At 45.8% G+C, this 20,014-nt stretch overlaps 1 protein-coding gene across 2 annotated transcripts in view; it reads right to left on the reverse strand.

Moving 5' to 3' along the window:
• DNAH3 (dynein axonemal heavy chain 3) overlaps positions 1-20,014 on the reverse strand; it is a 44,326-nt gene that overhangs the window by 21,799 nt on the left and 2,513 nt on the right. For both annotated transcript variants that reach the window (XM_085514435.1, XM_085514436.1), the window contains exons 5-34: positions 19,146-19,323; positions 18,489-18,678; positions 17,879-18,074; positions 16,876-17,001; positions 15,317-15,512; positions 14,594-14,773; positions 14,284-14,420; positions 14,017-14,122; positions 13,381-13,559; positions 12,919-13,103; positions 12,163-12,286; positions 11,437-11,590; positions 10,899-11,043; positions 10,448-10,659; positions 10,092-10,183; positions 9,587-9,701; positions 9,140-9,256; positions 8,109-8,288; positions 7,709-7,845; positions 6,858-7,059; positions 5,915-6,007; positions 5,507-5,617; positions 5,141-5,255; positions 4,298-4,496; positions 3,119-3,227; positions 2,707-2,820; positions 2,359-2,535; positions 1,615-1,706; positions 981-1,200; positions 103-237 (exon numbers count right to left, since the gene is read on the reverse strand). In XM_085514435.1, coding sequence (XP_085370561.1) covers positions 103-237; positions 981-1,200; positions 1,615-1,706; positions 2,359-2,535; positions 2,707-2,820; positions 3,119-3,227; positions 4,298-4,496; positions 5,141-5,255; positions 5,507-5,617; positions 5,915-6,007; positions 6,858-7,059; positions 7,709-7,845; positions 8,109-8,288; positions 9,140-9,256; positions 9,587-9,701; positions 10,092-10,183; positions 10,448-10,659; positions 10,899-11,043; positions 11,437-11,590; positions 12,163-12,286; positions 12,919-13,103; positions 13,381-13,559; positions 14,017-14,122; positions 14,284-14,420; positions 14,594-14,773; positions 15,317-15,512; positions 16,876-17,001; positions 17,879-18,074; positions 18,489-18,678; positions 19,146-19,323 — 4,516 coding nt within the window. The remainder of the gene's footprint in view (positions 1-102; positions 238-980; positions 1,201-1,614; positions 1,707-2,358; positions 2,536-2,706; positions 2,821-3,118; positions 3,228-4,297; positions 4,497-5,140; positions 5,256-5,506; positions 5,618-5,914; positions 6,008-6,857; positions 7,060-7,708; positions 7,846-8,108; positions 8,289-9,139; positions 9,257-9,586; positions 9,702-10,091; positions 10,184-10,447; positions 10,660-10,898; positions 11,044-11,436; positions 11,591-12,162; positions 12,287-12,918; positions 13,104-13,380; positions 13,560-14,016; positions 14,123-14,283; positions 14,421-14,593; positions 14,774-15,316; positions 15,513-16,875; positions 17,002-17,878; positions 18,075-18,488; positions 18,679-19,145; positions 19,324-20,014) is intronic.

Here is a 20,014-nt window from a genome sequence, read left to right on the forward strand (position 1 = left end):
ATTATCTGTTGATTCATTCATGACACCAGAGAAGGGATGAAGACTGTTTCTCAGTCATTTGCTCTCACTGCCCTCCCAACCAGAAATAAATGTGAGAAGAACCTGAATAATTTTCCCAACGAACCACGGAACCGGCTGCAGATTCATTTTCTCAATATTTGCTGTCAGTGCCTGAGTAAAGAGCTCGTAGTCGGGTGTGGGAAGAACCACTCCTGGGAACAGGTCAGAGATGATGCTCTGTTCGGGAGAGACAAAATGAAATGTTATCTAAACCCACAGATTACAAAAAGGGAAAACTCCCAAAGTACCACAACCTGCAAGAAAAGCAACGCCTGCACAGGTAACTGGAGCTGGGGGGGAAATGTGTTCATAGCCTTATGTCCAGGCACATCAGTGTGTTCTGCAAGCACGAGAGAGGAGAGAGCCCTGCAATTCTCCTACACATGCAGATGCTGCAAAAGCAAGGTTAACCTCCTGCAAATGTGTCTCAAACTGTACCACAGGAAAGCAAAAGCTGTTGAACACATTCAGTTATTAAACAGAAGCTCTGTGTTCTGAGGTGCCAGAGACGATGGTGCTCACCCCTCTGCTTTTGGGTCTTTCTTTTATTAGCTGATCTGCAGCTTCGCACAGTCTTTATTTTGTATGAAGGCAGCAAATAAGCAACAACTTCCTTCTTTCACCCAACTCCAAATTTCCAACCGATTTATTCATCCACACCTTTCCTGCAGCACAAAGCTAGAATGCAAACTGCAAAAACAACGTTTCTGCTAATGAAGCAGCTCCTGCAGCAAGTTATAAACATGGCATAACTTCAGAGCTATCACTGCGTGTCTGCATTCCAGGACAGCACCCACGGATCCAAAGAGCACATCCAGGTCTGTGGACTGCAACAGCCAAATGCCAACACGGCAGCACCCGGAGCAGCTGCTCCTCATCAGGAAACGACCATAGAGAACCACGGCCACGTGACAGCTCACCTGAAACAGGGGCACATCCTGTGCCAGGAACTTGGCGAGGTTCACGTCCATCAGCGCGCGCAGCAGCAGCACGCTCTCATTCTCATCTGGGTACTTGAGCTTCAAGTTTCCCGCTGCTGTCAGCACAGACTTAACAGCACGCATGCCGTAGTCGTAGTGGTGCTGAGACGAGAGCTGCTCCGAGCACAGGCGGTACGTGGCGACGATCTTCTGGGCAAGACTGTGGGAATTAAAACAGCACGTGGAGAAGGAAAACGTCTCACCATGCCACGAAAATAACTTCAGCATCAACATCACTGCAGTGACTGTGAATATGCAGACCCACCAACCAGGAATACTGGTAAGATGCCTTGGAAGCAGAAATGTACATTGTGATGGGCAAGAGAACGTGTGTGCCACTCAGCAATTCACCTAAGCAGCATTTTCAAGTGGTTCTGTGCAGAGATCCGTATCTGTCAACATGAGGTGATACATGAGGACTGGCAATAACGCTGGGGATCGAACGGTACCTTCTGGAGAAACCAAACAAGACGACCTTTCCAGAATGTTATGCTTTAAAGATACACACACACGTGCCTTACAGAGGAAGGATGTCTTTAGACTCAATCAAGGTGGAAAATTCAGCAAGCCTTACCTTCGAGAGTCCAAAAACCCCATGGAATAAAGTGAAATTTCTCCAATCAAAGAATAATCTGGTACCATCATGGCAACTGTTCGAAACAATGCCTACAAGAAAAGAAGAATTAAGCTCACACTGCAGAATTTGGTAGTAAGCTGTGCTCTGTATCTCTGTGGTTTGTGAACTTATAACCATCATGTTATTTCTTCATTCCTTTAGGAATCATCTGAAATAAACAAGATTGCATTGGAATCATGACTAGAACTGTCATCTTACCAAGAGGTCCAGGAACAAACATTTAGAAAGAGTCGTAATTCTAAAGAACTATTAACAGACCAAAACAGAAGACATAATTCGCCTCTCTTTTCTAACAGACTTGCTATCACATGGCGTGGTTAACATCTTGCATGAGGTCACGTGAAGAACGTGTGACAAGGCTGGGAGAAGAACCCCATCCATCTCAGTTCCTCAGGAAGTTGCTATAGTGAAATCAAATCGGGGTCTGGAACTCCAATTCATTGCATACCAGGAGCATTTCCATTCAGTAAATGCACAACTAAAGCTGCAAACTGTTATCAGGCTGACTGTGCAGAGACCTGTCTGTGCACTTTGTACAGCCCTGCGATTATACATGAACAGCACAGCAGAACAAGTTAAATCATTGTATTACTTGATTTCTGTCTTGCTTTTCTTATTGAAATAGATGAGAAGCTGCAAATTCTGTTTAATTTCTACAAGAAATCAGAATCCCGGGGTTACCTTCAGATTATCAGGCAGCTCAGCCCGGCCAGCATAGCCAGGATTCATTGTGATGAACACGGCGCAGGTGGGATTGAGAGAGATCTCAGTGCCTTCAAAGATGAACGTTTTGACTTTACGGACAATAGCTTGCTGTATGCTAAGTATTTGCTGGGCGACCACAGACAATACTTCAACCTAATAAGGCAGAGTGGATTGGAAAACATCAGAAGTACGAAGGTTTAGATATATTTCTATGGCAGTCTCCTGCAGTCCTCTGGGTGAGAGCTTCCCAACATGAGGCGTACCAACCTGAAACTTTTTGAGTCTCAAAACTCTCCATATTACTTGTCTGAGTTAAAAAATTACCTCAATCCGATTGAATTCATCAAAGCAGGCCCATGCCCCAGACTGTGCCAGACCTTTGAAGAACTTGCCCATCGCCTTGTAATCCAGACCATCCGAGCAGTTGAAGACCACACACTACAACAGAAGACAGAGACAGCACCTCTCAGGGTTAATACCAAGCCCACTATGAAATTCTTAGCATCTAAGCCAGAGAGGGATTATTACCAATTCTGGATGTCATACAATGCATACAATGTCACAATGATGTCATATAGACACAATCCTAAATGCCATGTTTTTACCAACTGCTTCTTTGAACAAAGTTTGAACTGGCAGAGGACAAACAATGCTTGATTAAGAACAGCACAGCAAGAAATACCTACAAATCCATACACAAACCAAAACCCAAACCAAACCAACTGCATTTCAGTACCTGTTTAGCTAGTGCTTTCGCCAGATCCTTAGTTGTTTCTGTTTTGCCCGTCCCAGCAGGTCCTTCTGGAGCACCACCAAGATTTAATTTCAAGGCACCCATTAATGTCCTACATGAAGAAGAGCACAGCCATTAGAAACAGTAATCATTAACGGCAACTCGTCTCTGAAGGACTGGACCATTGTCTTCCCACACAGGTTCCCTTGGCAGTGATTTATGTGTACTCTGCATTTTGACCTAGCAACCTGCTATCAGCTCACAGCTGACTCCCAAAGCAGGAGCTTACAGTCACCCTCCTGGCCTGCAAGGAATGTTGAGGACTTTTATTACATGCACCCAGTCTGAATATCCTCAATTGCACGATCAAACATGCAGAACCACAGGGAAAGTGGCAGCGTTTGCATAAAGACGTGGTGCTCCCTGTGGCAATAACTTGAAGCTGGCTTTATGAACAACATCAGTCTTTAAAGAAGGCTGAAAAAGCACAAAGGTCGTTTCCCCAAATGTGGAACTGACCGTGCTTTCCAAGTGATATTCATACTAAAAACAACATCCCTGCTAACAGCGGAGTGACCTCTTCCTTTTACAGTCCATTCAAGGACTCAGCCACCAAAAGAAATTGCTAAGTCTGGATGAGCCTGCTTGCTCACTGCTTGCACTACTTGCACTACCTGCTGGAGATGACCTCTGTTTGCAGGCAACGCAGCAGGCCCACCACCTTTTCCCTACTGCTGTGCATGGCCGAACAGGGAGTGTTTGCTGGCCTAGGCAATAATGTCAGCATTTAGCTGCAGCTTGTATGTGACATTGAGCTAAAAACTGCTCTGTGCCCAAGTAACATTTTTACAACCTCTCTACATATTGGCCTGGAGGTAACTATCAAGAGGTCTCTTTAAATCTCAAAATCTAAAATCACCAGCTGAGATCACCACACCTCCAAGGTACACTGGAAGTGAAGACCCAAACACCCTTGGAGGATGAAGTATTTCATGGCCTTGTGCAAGCCAGCAGTGGAAGAGTCACCCCCCTACCAGCAGTCAGGCATCAGTGAACGGCTCTGTAGCTGCTCATCATGTGCAGGCAGGCACAACTCACCTGTATGCCCAACTTTACAGGAATAAACTCACCAGTGCTACTGCACAGCTCTTCACATTTCCAGCACTAAACCACACAGCTCACCTGTAACACCGGTCTGTTAGCGGCGTTATAACCAGACGTGAAGAATTGCCCAGATATTCATATCCGTATTTGGCTTCTGTTGTAATCATTCGTACCATCACATCCTCCCCTTCCCAGTAGTATCTCAGCTGAGAAATCCACTGGAAGTCATTCAGGTCTGTGATTTTCTCTTCAACCAATTTTTCAACCACATCACGAGCTGCAGAGTAAAGGACAGATTGTTTTAAAAATCCAAATGCTTCTACTAGCTCTGTTTACTTAAAGCAGTGTGTAAGTAAAATAGCATCTCCTTACATACACATAAAGGTAAGGCAACATTCAGAGCAGCAGAAAAAATTTCATGCCAGAAAGAAATCTCCAGCTGTTTTGTACAGGGACTCAGCTCCACCTGATCCAGATCCCAGCGCCAGCTCTAATGGAGGCAGAGCTGTGCACAGCCGAGCAACCTCCACCATGGCGCAGCAACTCAGTAAAGGCTGTTTTGCTCATTTCAAGCAGTGGAAATGCTGGCAAAGTGAGAGAATGCCGCCTGCTGCTCCCCAGCAGGAGTGTGAGCAGCTCCCCTCCCTTCACCCTGCTGCCGTAAGAAATACAGAGGGCCATTGGGAGAGTGCTGAGACCGCTTACAGAGGCTGCTTCAGGTCCTTGAGCCCTTATCAGTGCTCCACTCTAGACACTACAACTGATTTCCATCTCCTGGGAATTAGCCAAAGAAAGTGATTACTTTCCTCTAACACATCTTCTGTCATGATCTGTTTGGTGGAGGAAGAACTGGAGCTGCCTCTCTCCAGCAGTTTACCAAAGTAGAGCAGCACTGCCCCATATGGAACAAGACGTATTTACCGTGCACATCGATGACAGTAAGAGCTCCGAGAGTCAGCCGGGCTCCAGTGGACAGCTTTCCTCTCACCAAGTCAACAATGTCCCCAATCTGCCGATTGCTCTCCTCCAAGAAATCCTGTCATAGAAACAGAACGCAGGCATGTTTTATACAACAGTAACATCATTTCCTCCTGCAGAGCTGCTGAAGATGCAGAGTCAATGAGAGCAAGGCCCTGCTGTGATTGAACACAGAAGGAAACAGAAAATAATGCATGATGCAGGAATAAGCCGTTGTGTGTTCCTGACACATCACATTCTTGGTTACACAGAGATTTTATTGATAAGCACTAAACTCCAATTAAGGCAACAGCAGAAGAAAATCCTTACTTGTAAGGTTCCTTTTGTTATAGCCTCAGATACGGCTTCTGTCCAGTAAATGGTTGAAACACAAATCACCACCTGCCCAGGCCACTGCAGCACCCAAGCTTTTCGAGGAACCTTAAACATAAAGATCCATTTCAAAGTCACATAAACACACCTGACCACAGAACTGTAATAAGTATTTTCCCCAGTTTCTTTTGTCTAACACTGAAAATAAACGAGATCTTGCATGGAAAGTTTTGCTGCTTTTTCCTCAAGAACATGAGAACTAAAACTTCACCGTACTACTGAACAAGCAGAGCTAGATTCCCCTTACCTTCAAACAGGCTTCCCTGGCTAAGAAGAATGGGATCAACATGTTCACATATGGCTGCTTGTGAAACTTATTTTGTGTTATAATCCAGGATCACTTACCTTGACGTATCCTCCTATGCCATCTTGAATAACTTGTCTTACACTGGCCAGCATCATTTCCTCAACTTGCAAAAGCCATTTTTCTACCATGCCCTTCAAGTAGGAAAAGCAATCAAGTCAATAAACATTCACTGATGATGTTCTTCTTAAAGAGCAAACCATCAGAAATACATCAAATTCTAGTAGACTTTTCTCCCATTTAGGAGGAGAAAAGGTAGCCAGAGACTGTGCAGATTCTGACAGGCACTTCTGCAGCTGAACGCTGCCTTTAGGCAGGTTAATTGACTGACTGCAGAGAATCCAGCTGAATCAACGCACAGGGCTACCCAGACACGACAACTGCAGGTGCCAGCTGGCAAAGTTTGATAAGCTCAGTCATCTTAACACAGGGTATTTAATTCCTGGAAGACTGAGGTGGCATACAGACCTCACAACATTCCCCCCCTCTCATTTCTTTTTGGTTACCATTCAGTAATTCACCTTCATATCTTCAGGTTGAGAACAGAGGGAAGGAGACAGAATCACCCCAGTTAGAAAAGACCCCCGAGACCTTCCAGTCCAACTACCCAGATACTTTTCAGAGCTTACAAATTTGAAGACTGCCACAAACAGTGGAATTGTGATGAACTGATTTCACCTCCAGCAATTTTGGAAGAACCTCACACTCAGAGCACGGCATTATGATTGTACAAATTGTCTTGTGAATTACCACTAGTCTTAGCAACAGCTGAGACTCCTGAGCAGTCTGTGTGCAAGAGGCGGGGAAGCACCCCGAGGAGTTTACCAGGCTGTTTCACTTCACTCCTTTTTGCAGGAATTCCTTTTGTTTTCTATCCCAACACACCCTTCATGATCTCATTCTACATTTTTTCAATTTAATTCCCCCAAAACACGGAATTTAGGCACAGCATACATTTGATACCACAGTAGGAAAAAGAATTACTTTTGCATTCTTGGGATAGAGTTTATCAATGAAAGGAACCACTTCCTTCTCCGAGCTGATCATGCCGAGAATCTCCAAATCCTCAGTGAACTCGAGCTGAGCAATTCCCTCAAAACACTTCTTCAGATGTGGCTGCACTCGAAGGGGATCCTTTGTTTCAGAGAGTATTTCCAGCAGCTCATCGTTAGATAGGAAAAAGAATCTGTCAGAAAAATACAGCTAATCAATGTGAACATTCCAGACACTAAAACTGTCATTAAACATACATTGTCTGCAAGACAAATTGTGTTCATTGCTGCTTATAATGTCAATACAACTGAGGAGAAATTATCTTGGACCCTTTCTTTTAAGTTATTGTTAACGTTATATAACTTATAACGGTTGTTTTGGTCAGAATTTCAGCACAAGTTTCCTTTCATGCAGTGGAGGAAGAAGATGGTTTCTCAAACCTGCGTAAAACTCTGGGAAGAGCAGATGCATCAGTGCAGCCAAAGACCTGCTAAAACACAGAACCGTGTGTTAGCCATACCTACTATACATCTCTGCACAGCCAAGGAAGGTAAGGCAGAGACAGAGCCCCACAACAGCCATGGCAAAGTAGCAGCTTGCCTCAGAAATGCCCTGTGAGAGACAAAGTGTTTCTAACCATTGCTGGAAGTGATGGCAGGCAGACTGGCACTGCAAAATCAGCTCGAGCAGAGAAAAACTGGTGAAAGTCTGGAAAGAAGAACAGAGCTTTGTCTTCTGTTCCGTGGCACTGGGAGCCACACGTGCTTATGAAATGACCTTACAGCTCAGCAGAAATTGTTTGAAAGAGCCTACGGACCCTTAGGCCCAATTAATTAATTTACCTTGGGAAAAACAATCTCTTCTTTTCCAAGTAAAGATTCAATCCCTTTTGAATGTCTTCTAAGAGAGTGTTTGCTTCCAGCAGTCTGTCTAACATCTTGGGTTGCTCAGTTGCAACAAGCACCCTTGTGTCTTTCACCTGTATAAGAACAAATACAGGACAAATTGGTGAACATTCACTAAATGTTTGTACATTAAGATTTAAAATCAAAATACCACTGGAGCTCTACATCACCCCCAACACCCTCTAGGGAAATCTCAAAGCCCTTTTACTGCAACACCAGACTTCAGACCTTCCTGTGACCAGAAAGACAACTGTAAAACCCAGCGGGTTCATCTTAGCAGCAATATTGATGTTACTGGATACGCATAGCAACGCACACTGTAAATGTTAGCACTTACCGCTTGTGCCATGATGTCCTTCCAGTATACATCCACAACACCAAACTTCCTGCCTTCCTCTGGCATTTGAGCTATAATATCTTCTGAACTAAAGATTGGTTCCAAATACATCCACGTCGCCTGACATTTCAACCAGTTATCTATAATACTTTGCATTAAATTCAGCTTTGCTTCCCAAGCCTGCATTGAAAACATTTAACACGTAAGACTTATGAGCAGCCACTCGAGAGTGTAGATTGATTATAAGAGTGACAGTAGATCTCAGGCGTGGTTTTTTGGGAGATGACTTTGGAAAAATGCTACTGGAGGAGCTTCCCCTGACAGACCCACTATAAGAACCCTGCTGAAAAAAGCCTGAACATCCCGAGAGCGACACCGCACCATCACGGCAGGCCTCCACCCCACACACAGTCTGCTCAGCACCACCAGTCTGATGAAAGACTTCTCCCTTGGCAGCAGCTCCCAAGGGCCTTCTATGTCTGCTTCTCTTTAATTGATTAGGTCACAAGAAAGTTCCCTGACTCAGATCTGGAGGAATATGGGGCTACGGTTCATGCTGCCAGTTTCTTCAAGGCAGTTTTCCTCACGGGAGTTATTTGGCTGATGCGGATCTGCAGCTCGCAATCAAGTGAGAGGACACTGCATGTCTTAATGCAGAACATACCCACACCTGCAAAATAAACATGCAGGCCAAAGAAGCAAGAAGCCTTTCAAGTATTTGTACAAGGCTGCTCCTCAGTCGTGGGGAAGGGAAGCTGCATTTCTCCTGTTCTACGCTGCAGATCGTCACTGTCCTCATGGAGAGGGCACAGAGCACAACTTTTGCACTGGCAGAGGTTGTGGAGAAGACTACAGTTTCCTACAAGGCTTTGCACACCTTTGTCTGGAAACCATCAGTCCAGAGTTCTTGGAGAAAAATATGAATGAGATCCCTTCAAACTATACAACTTCTTATCATGCCAAAACACATGAAAGCACTTACAGAAACCATGTCATGACACACAAGCCCAACCAAAGCAGGTTTTTCTTACCCGGCATTCGGCTTCTATTGGTTTGATGAAGGGAGAGCCACACATCGTCTGAGTCTTAACAATGTGATCATCCAGTAAAAGTTGGATGTCATCAACTGCTGACAGGATGCTGTGGTTCTGTAAACACATTTTAAGGTAACTACAGCAGCTCCTTTTCACTGCTTCTCAACCTCATGCTCATTCAGCTTCATGCCACCCCATTCTATGAGGGCAAGGCACTGAGCAAGCCCAAAGCACAACTGCAGATACGATCTCTCTACTGTGCATCACTATTCAAAGGTCAAGGGATAGACTGGTGTTGCAAGTGAGAAGCTAGCCCGGGATGCTAGTGATTATGATCACCTTTTCACAGAATCATGGAATGGTTTGGGCTGGGAAGGACCTTTAAGACCCCCCTCGAAAATAATTATTCTCAATAATGCATACGCGGAGTTCACATTTACTCACAGTATCTCTGTATTTCGACAGACCGAACTGCACGCTGACCCACTCTGATTTCATCTTCTCTATTGATTTCTCTAAAGAATATTCCTTACTTGCAGCTGCTCCGATGGGTTCCAGCCTAAGTTGAAATGAAACATAACTTTGAAATGCTTCTGCAGCCAAAGAGCTGCTAACTCTTACGTGGATTTCTCGGTAGTAACACAGATTCTTATCTCAGGGAATATCGATGCTCCAAGCTCACCAGGTAGAGAAATCAGTATTACTTTAGATACCAATACAGGCAGAAAATTCTGAATATGGAAATTAAGTGCTTTGGGAACACAAGCATTTTGTGTCAGCTCGGTTCCACAAGGACATCTGCCAGCTCCATCGGGCTTTGTTAAAATACAGCTCTGAAAACATGGAAGTTCTTAACACGCCAAAGGATTAAAACTAGAACTTGTTATCCAGCATCTGGAATAGCAGCTGCCTAAAAGAAGGAAACAAAAAAGCATAGTAAGCTTCTTACTGCTCGGTGTATTCTGAGACTCCCAGTTCCAGCATGTTTTCAAGGGTAGTGGTTTCAGTGAGCCTGACTTCGCGTCCCACAACCTCACTGATCTGAAAAAAAAGAAGTGCTGTCTGTTACCAGTGTGTAAGAAGTTTATCAAACTGCAAGAACTAAACGCTGAGCAGTGCTCCCAAAACCATCCCACCCCTCTTCTACCACAAATTATTGCTGCAAAGGAGCTCAGATCTGTGCCATTGGAGATTTCAGAACCCGACCCACAAGGCAACAGAACACGGCATCCCGTGGTGGCAGCACACAGAACCGGCCCCAGCACGTGCAGCAGCACCACCAGCCCAGGGCAGAGCCTGCAGTACCTGCTCCCAGTGCCGCTCCTTCATCCCGCGATTGCAGACAAGGGACAGGACAGGAAGATGCTGCTTAAACTTGTCGAGTTTGTACTTGGTGCTTTCTGCTAAGCGCTTCAGCATGGGCAGCTCTGCAAAAGTCTTGCTGAGTTTGTACATCACCCTCCACATGTTGCCGACTTCTTCATTGATTTCATCAGCATCCAATTTCTGGAGAGATCCTGAACGCAGCAACATAAAACCAACAGCGTGAGCAATTCGGGGTGGAACATTTACAGGCATTTCTGGCAACCTCCTGCTAACCGGAAATTAATCACGTTTTGTTTCCTCCATATCACTGCAAGGTCCACACCGACAGTTTTATTTTGTTGCTGGATCCCAACGCTTCTCCCTTCAGAACTGCTGTCTCACAAGAACCAGGCAGCCCTCCCAGCCTCTGCCTAACAGCACGTCTCCTCACCGTGCATCCACTCCTCAGACTTGGTATGAAAATCATGTGCTGTCATCCAGAGCTGCTCGATGGGCTGCTTCTTGGTGATTGTAAGCTGCAGCAAAGGAAAGAAACTCTTCTCCTTCCCAAGTAACTCCTCTTCTTTATTTATTGCCTTTAATTAAAAAATAAATAAAGTATTAAAAATCTTCTATCAAGGATTCCTATTATATGTTACAAAAAAAATCCCAACAGCACAGACTCAGGGAAAACAGCACCTCCCCCCCAGCATCCTCCTGCCACCTCTGTCCAAAGCAGGGTTTCCCATGGACAGCACTCTGCTGCTGCTGCCAATACAGTTATTCGACTTAAAGAACCTGATAAGCATTTCTCCTCCCCAGAGCACACTTTGCAGCTCCGCAGCCATACTGTCTGTGGGGATAAGAAACCGTGGCCGCGTGTTCCTGAATTTGGGAATCATTAAGCCAGCTTGACAATGTATGTCTAGAACCCTGAAGACCATTTGCTCACCCTGTAACACTGGAACCCACCACCAGACAGTACTCACCTCAAGTTCAGCCACTGCTTCATCCAGATTCTTATTTAACTCCTTCAGTATCTCGGTGTTGTTCATGATATCGTCTACAGTCATCACTTCTCGCTTCTTGTAGCTTTCTACTTCTCTGTCATAACCTTCAAGAGTTTCATCAAACTGCGAACACCTGAGGTGAAGACAGCGGAGCTGACATGGTGCTCTGCTCTGCCCCTTTCCAGGCTGCAGCTACTTTATGAATTACAACAAATGCTGTCAAATGAAACATGGTCCCTGGACCGGTACAAAGCAGAGACTCCAATCAAAGCCCATTCATCAGTTGCATCAATACTACACGCTTCAATTCCAAGCTCATTTTCAAATCTCCCAACTGACCCAGCTCACTTACCTTTACTACTTGTACTGCCTAAAGGAGATAAAGGAGCAATGCAAACAGAAAGGCACAAAGTGAAAAAGCCATCCATAATGCTGAGCCAATTGGTGCACCAAGGCAGAGCTACATACTTAACAGGACCCAGCCATTCCAGCAATATCCTTTGTTTCTACTTTCAGATCTTTTAAAATATGTTCTCATTTACTCTGGTCAGCATTTCATAAGCAATTTCCATCCTATTTCCAAGCAGGTTTCTCTTATTTTCCGAGCTGCCCTCCAAGTTGTACCTATTTGTAATTCTCTTTTACTGATGACGAGGTGTTCTCTTCCTTCAGAAATACCCCATGGAACATAACATCACATCGCACCTTTCCTGCAAGGCCAGCTCTGCACGCTCCCTCCTGCTGCTCTGCTCATCCCTGCAGTTATCAAACATCTCCTCGAGCCGATCGGGCCAATGGAGAACCACGCTATTCAGGTCTATGTCACGATCTAGAAGGAGAAAATCACATATATGGACATCTTGAAGAATCCACCCTTTAAGCAATGGCCTAACAGAGTGGAAAGTAGAATCAGAAGACGACAAGACTGCATTCAGGAATAACTGAGTTAGGAATGGAGCTCCTACGCAGTATTTCAAGCTGCTGGCTGAATTACCTTTGCTGTATAATGAATTTTTTGTTAAAACAAGGAAAACTGATAGCAAAACTCTAAAATCAAGTGAAGAAGGTAGACTTCTAGACATTAACTAGACAGAGAAATCACTAAGAGCTTGCCAGAATACATATTCTGTTAAACGAAATTCGAGTCCAACTGAAGTATCAGATTATTCCAATCTAAATATGTAGATTACACCTCCACAAAGTGCATAAAACAATGTTTACATCACTGCTATTCCAAAACAGGTAAATACTAACGGAGTCACAAGAGCTACAGCACCACGACTATGAGTTGATGTTTCCATCCTCATATTTTTCTGCTTGTTCGGCACCCTCTGCTCACGGTACCTCTGCAGGGCTCAGGCAGCCCGCAGTGAGCCGCCCTTCATCTCCATTCCAGAAGACGTACCGTTTACCCACACAGAGCCCAGGATCTACCAGGAGTGTTTCTATATGGCGACATACCAGAAAGGTCAGCATAGTCCATGAGGAACTGCAGCCTGTGGGTGAATTCAGAGACGTCCCGCCTCAGTCTGGAAGCAGTGACTCGGCTGGACTTCTTTAGGTAGGCATCCAATTCCACCAGCTCTGCCGTGTTCAGAGGCGGCTTGCTCATAGTGTTTGCAATGACATTGTATTCACCACAGATCCTACAAGAACAACAACAAACAAACGAGCTTCTTACTGAGTCAGTAAGTGAAGAGAGATGGAAACTTCTGCTCGTGAAGTTTGTCCTCTAAGCATCAGTTATTCAGCTGAATACACACAACAGATATGCTCTTATTAAGGATTATATTTTACCCTGCAAAATCAGTTTTCTGTTGTGCTTACAGGAACTGATTCGTAATAAACTGATCATTTAATACATCACAAATCGTACAGCAGCAATGCACATGGAAAGCAACAATCGCACACATTAACACGTACCTTTTATTTATCTCCCTGTTTTCCGTCACCTCAAATTCAATCAATGTTTCTTGAAGATTCTGAGTCCGAGCGCAGAGTTCCTCGTGCAGCTGCGCAGCATCCAGGCAGAACAAGGCCAGAGGGACAGTGACCCGCAGGGAAGCAATCTCCCTTTTCAGTTCTGCTAAGCTGTCGATCTTCTACAAATGGAAAACAATAGATTTGTTGTTTGTCCTTCAAGCTCACAGACAAAAGATGCTAAACAACAAGTAATTAATTACCAGTGAGGAAACAGGGCTGAAATTTTTGCACAGCCCTATGGAGTAAGGGACTATGTAAACTGAGATGGATATCCAGCTGATCCCAAGGGTAAAACAAAGCACCTGAATGGAAACTCTTCAGAATAGCAATGCATGAAGGCTGCTCCAGAAGTAATGCCTCACCATGCAGCTCATGGTGGTGACTGTTGAAAAGCAGTGTTTTGTAGCTGAGCAATTGCTCTATCAAATAGCATTACTGTGCTACTGGTATCTGTTGTAGATTCCATGGGAAACTACAGAGGCACTACCATGGGGAGAGGAGGCACTACTTTTGGAGCGAGCTACAGGTGTGATGTGTTCGCTGACAGTCGCTGTGCGTTCATACAGCAGTTATTACCTCTCTTAAAGCTTCTAAGGATGGAGCCCCATTCAGGAAATCTGTAACATCTTGCCGTGCACTGTTGTTCAAAAGATGGTTGTATTTCCGGTATGTGTTTAAATACCTTGAACACAGGAGATGACAAAAACAAACAAGCTCCAATGGGAAGTTCTGTTATAGCAAGAAACAAATGGGCTCATACTGTTTAATGCTGGAGTCAAATAGACCGGTGTAGTTAGGACTACGAGAATGTGATGGGCAAAAGAGCCAGTGGACAGAACTAACCTCTGTGGACCAAACACGTTGCTCTCAAAGATCTCTTTGAGTTTCTTTATATACTCTGCAAACAACGGTTCTTCCGGTCTGACTGTGCTGAGAGTGAGGTCATCTCTCTTCAGTTGTGGAAAGAGAATTCTTTCTACCTAAAGGGAATCATTGCAAATGATGTGAGAGCGTTAACACAGAACACAGATCCCTATAATGTGACCCTCACTGGCACAGTGCGTATGACAGTTTTCTGCCTCACTGGTAACCTTTTATACCACGTCTTTTAACTGGCGTTGCACGTTATAAGGAGCTGCAATGTATGCAGTACCTTTGGAAGCTCCTCAGCACTTTGCAGGATCTCCCTGAAGCACAGACTGATGGAATCCCAACACTCTTTCAAAGGCGGCTCAAAGATAATCTTGGGTTCGTCCACAATGAGTTCGACAGTCAGTATTTGAGGTAAAAAGAACTGCATCTCCTGATAAGGTTCTGCAAAATCACTCCCACCCTAGGGGAGAAGGAAGAAAATTGCCAAATAAATCAATTGTAACAGAATCTCTTGCAGTCTGACATTCATTATCAGAATTAAATGCACTGCTTGAAATAATACAGGGCACTCATCTGGCATAGACGGGGACACCGCACGCAAGTCCTCCCTGTGAAGGATTATGTGCACAGCTGTGCACTTCTGATGTGAAAGAGGGTTTTTGTGCACCTTTATGGGAACATTTTGGCCAGGTCAAGGTCAAGGCAAATAAAACTGAAAAACGCCACTAAAAAATGCACATCTGCTCGTGATGGAGTCGAAAAATGTTCCAGTTGATCATAACCCCAGGCCTGCAAAATCCCTATTTCTGTGCTATTAGTTCTTCACTCTTCAAAAAACATCCACTGTGGAGGAACGTTGCTCTGAAGGGCTCAGCCCTACTGCAGTCAGGCTAAAGCTATCTGAGCGCTTCAGCCTTCCCAGGGCATTACGTCCTGTGACTGTGAGTCACCAGCCCCACAAACCCTGGGAGCTGCCGGCAGCGCTGCCCCTCCCAGCACACACCTCGTGCACCATGAAAAACCTGAGAAGGTCCTCCAAGGAGCCAAGAACCATCTGGCGAAGCTGCAACGACATGAGAGTCGCCACCGAGCTGAAGTAGCCCTCAATTTGCTGGGGTGAATCGCAGCCTTTTCCAGGAGCAAACTGAATCCACTTCATTCTCTCCTCACGTAAAATGGATGCACAAGTTGGGATCCACCTAAAGGAAAACAATGCAATCAAAGTTTTCAAAAGCTTCTCAGGCTTCCTTTGAAATCTAAGCTGGAAATCACCCAAAGAATGAGCATAATCCAAAAAGCGAGCAAAGAATTGATAACTAGATGTCAGACTAAACTGCATCTGCCACCGTTTGGGGAAACATCACCTTTTAAGGTAAAAAACACTTGTTATCACAGGTTCCGAACACCAGTTTAAGTGAATATGAAATAGATGAAACACTGGTGACAAATTATCAGCATTAAATGGGAGCTCTGAGATCCTGATGGCAGAACCAAGTCACCTACCAGCACATCACCTCTTTACACAGATTTCCATGCTGAAAAGGCCGGTTCTGGTCACAACTCCTGAACACAGGGCAGGTTTCACCTCCCTTCCCCCAGCTTCCTGCCCACCCAGTCAGTTCATTGCTCTGCTCTGAGCACCCTCATGGTCCCAGCTGCTCTTCCAGCATCCAGGTGCTTTCCCCTATTGACTCATTTTCCCCGTTGTTTCAGGTGCCATCTCAGCCGCCCTTTGACACAGTCAGGGCTTAATGAGGATTCTCCGTGAGCTGAAGCTAGAAGCAGCTTTTAAAAGGAAACACGTCTAAGCACAGAATTCTTTTCTCTGTTTCCTTTGTGAGCAGCACGGGTTAACTGAATCGAGCAGGTTCACCCCAAAGCAAAATGAGGCGGGTTAGTGTCAGATTGGGCAAACATTCACACCCCGCAGCAAATACCGATAGTCCAAAAGCTTCCAAGTTCATTCCAGACCTACGGGAATAAATAAGCTGATTTACCTTTACAATTATACACTGTAAAACGGGTGCAAAGCTGTAAAATAAATTCAGACATGCACTGCCCAGCAGCACTCTGCATTTCTAACACTCTGAAATATTAATTGGTTGGACTTCCTCACAGACGGCAGTGAATGGGCCCGTGGTTTTGGGTGGGTCCATTTCACAAACCATTGCACAGACAGTACGGAAACTTCTAGAACCATCGGTGCCACCTGCCAAGAACAAGGTTCCTGCTGCCTCAGCACGCGGGGACTTGCGGGGAAACACTCCTGCAAACTAAGAGCGTCGTGCACTGCCAGCAACGTGGCCCCGGCTCAGAACGGGCTGTTCACTGCTGCGCTCAGTGAGAACCGCGCACTGCGCTGTACCTCGTGGGGATCTGGAACACGGACCTAAGGACCTTCATCCAGCAAATGAAACCCGTAGGAGTGGAAACTGATTAATCACGTTCTCATTTACACTAAATCAGGACTCTAACGCTTCTACACAGGTTAAATTTTCTGCTACTTTTGTCGTAAGTCAAAACCGAACCGTGCAGCCCCACGATCCGGCCGCAGGCACCGACCTGTTGCGGAGCAGGCCGTGAGCTTCCTCGCAGTGCCGGCGAACCGTGTCCACGAACACGGCGGGCGGCAGCGGCATCTCCCCAGCGCGGAGATCGGCGGTGCGAACAAACCTGACGCCGCTGAACCTGCGGGGAGCGAACAGCGCTTCAAGGACGGACCTCCATTAACAGACCAACACCCGCAGCGGTAACATCGGGAGGGCTGGTGTTAGCTGTGCTTAGAAGGTCGTTCCTCGCTGGTTATGCAAATCACCGCCAACTCGTCCAGCGAGTGCATCTGAGCAGCCTTCGTTTGGCTGTTTGCTCCGGTGTCCCTTGCAGTTGCAAACATAAGCGCAGCTTCGCAAGTTTCCTTTGGCATTTTCCAGGTTTCCACTTCCGTTAATTTTTGCTAAAACGTTCTGATTATTTCTTGTATTTTATCTGGATTTAGTGAACGCAGACAGAGCACCCGGAACGACACCTCCTGCTCCTGCCCCACGTTAACGGTGAAAAGCACCGACCCCGGGCAGCCTCGAGGAGAAAAAACCCGACAACTACATTTCATCAACATTTAAATAGTAAAATAGAGTTGCCATGGTTACTAACCGCCCTATTTAACACCCCCAGAAAACACGCCTCAGTTTTCCAGAGTCCCCAGAGCAACGTCCAGCTCCAGACACGTGCAACAGACCGGATCGCAGCAGAGCTGGAAGCTTTTCCTTTCGTTAGCTCAGGAATAATGGGGAGAATTCCACAGTACTGATTCACTGAGCACCCAGCCTTAACTTCGGGACAACACGTTTTTATCTGACAGGGGACGACACAGCACTGAGTCTCCTCACTGACATTCAGAGGCTGCAGGAAACAACCATTTCAAGGCCGAGATTCCTGCAGGCTCTGAAAATAAAACAGCCTTCAGGAAACAGAGAACGGGTTTTGTCATCCTCTGGAGCTCTGCAGCATCAGTCAGCATTCAAAGCCATTCAAAATGAACATACTCAGTTTAACTGTGATTTCTTACTCAGAAAGCCAGAGCTGATGTAAGGTGTGCATCAGTGGGTTCACAACAAACAGGCTGCTTTCATTCCAGCTTTTTGCCTCTTTGTAAGAGCTGTGCCATGGGACGGGCGCCCGGATGACTCTCACGGGAAAAGGGCGCGGGGTGCTTCCAATCAGGACTCGCTGCCTCTCAGCTGGATCCATCAGGATGTAATCAACTAGAATAAACCAGACGTGTATTGAAGTGAGATCGCATTCATGGTCGTACCTTCAGATGACAACACGGTCTCTCCATAGTTCATACAGCACAGAATTCTTCACTTCAAACTTGTGCCCTGCCATGAAGTCACTTGCAAGTTGTTACAGTGAAACACAGCACAATAATCATCAGCCCTTAAGTGAGATCTGGGGGAGGTGCAGCCAAGTTCCACCCCTCCTGGGAGCACAACAGAATGACCTTCACCTGTGCTCCCACAGCTGACCCATCACTTGCCCCAGATGGTTAATCAGAGGTTCAGGCTTTGATCAGGTTTCCCATACAACCCTCCACCGTGCTAAGAACAGAAAGCAGATTTGCTTTCCAAGTGCAACAGTTTACATACACTAAATCAATATGAGATTATGAATCTTACCAATGGCTTTCATGAGGCTGATACGATAGTCTTCCTGAACCTCTACTTTTAAACCCACAAGCAACTTCTCCAGACAGGGGTTAGCAAGAATAGGAGTTGGAATTAGCTTTAAAATTACGTTCATCACTTCCTGATCCTGAGGTGCCAGCATGTCCTCCCGCACCGCATTGTGCACATAGTGCCAGTACCGCTACAAAGCAATGTGTAAAAGGTTATGCCTGTTGTAGGAAGTGTCCAGCAGACAAAGAATCACCATAGAATGGCCTGGGCTGAAAAGGACCACGATGCTCATCCATTCCAACCCCCTGCTGTGTGCAGGGTCACCAACCAGCAGCCCAGGCTGCCCAGAGCCACATCCAGCCTGGCCTTGAATGCCTGCAGGGATGGGGCATCCACAGCCTCCTTGGGCAACCTGTGAACAGTGCGTCACCACCCTCGGGGGGAAAAACTTCCTCCTCAGATCCAACCTGAACCTCCCCTGTCTCAGTTTAAAGGGAAGCAAAACTAAACAGCAGTTTGCTAAATATTCCTATCTGCATCTCCTAAACCCCAGGCACTGCATTCTTTTCTCAGCTCCATTTAATACGGAGTTTACAGACATAATGCTGTCCATGTGCTGCTGCTCCTGCCTTCCAAAGGGAAATGAACAGAAAATACCTCTATGTCATCTCCTGAAGGTGACTCTTCTCGCTTATTCATCTCCTCCTCATGTGAGAGCATGACAACAAACTGCTCTTCTGGAGTCAGCGGCTGGTCGTGACACACAGCACCTAATGGCCCATGAGCAGCTACACACAGAGAAACGGGATCCAGGCTGCACAGCCCCGCGGTACTTCTGAAACAAAACACAGGTCTGGTGAGCAAGGAACCTTCAGTGGATGCTCAAATCAAATGATGCGCCGCTGCCCTGAGGACAAACGTGGACCACGATGAAGGACTTCAGGTGGTTCTCTTCCCAAAATCTTAACAATCTCAGCCAAAGCTCAGACTGGCTCATTTGCAAATATAGGTGGGTCACTCCAGAAGTAATGACTCCGTTTCCATGGGAACAGCAATAGATACAAAGAGCACAATAACACCATTTCATAGAGCAAACTGTCACCTACAAAACACTGTTTTTCAGTGCAGCCACCACCATTAGCTCTGCATCACCAGCAACTAACAAGAGCTCCATGCCACGCTCATACAGATCTGCAGCAGCAGAGCTGAGCCACAGCTGCTGCCATCACTGCTGAAATACAGCACCTTCCCCTCACTGCACCAACAGCCTCCGCTGGGTCTGCACAGTCACAGGTGTCGAGTCCGTTACTGTGAGAGGGGGGCACTGCCAGCCCACTGATGGCTTGAATGCACTCTGCCATGAAGAACTGAAAGGTGCTGGCTTAGAACACAGTAGAACATCAGCACACACCTTTTTGTACAGGCTTAACATCTCATGCTCTAAGCACATCGCATCCTCCAAGCCAAAAGAAAACCAAAGTACAACTCAAGTGACAAGAATGGCTGTGATTCTGTGTGCTGTTACA

Source organism: Coturnix japonica, chromosome 13, assembly GCF_054131305.1.
Source record: "Coturnix japonica strain WE chromosome 13, WE-NBRP24, whole genome shotgun sequence".
In the NCBI taxonomy this organism is placed as follows: Eukaryota; Metazoa; Chordata; class Aves; order Galliformes; family Phasianidae; genus Coturnix; species Coturnix japonica.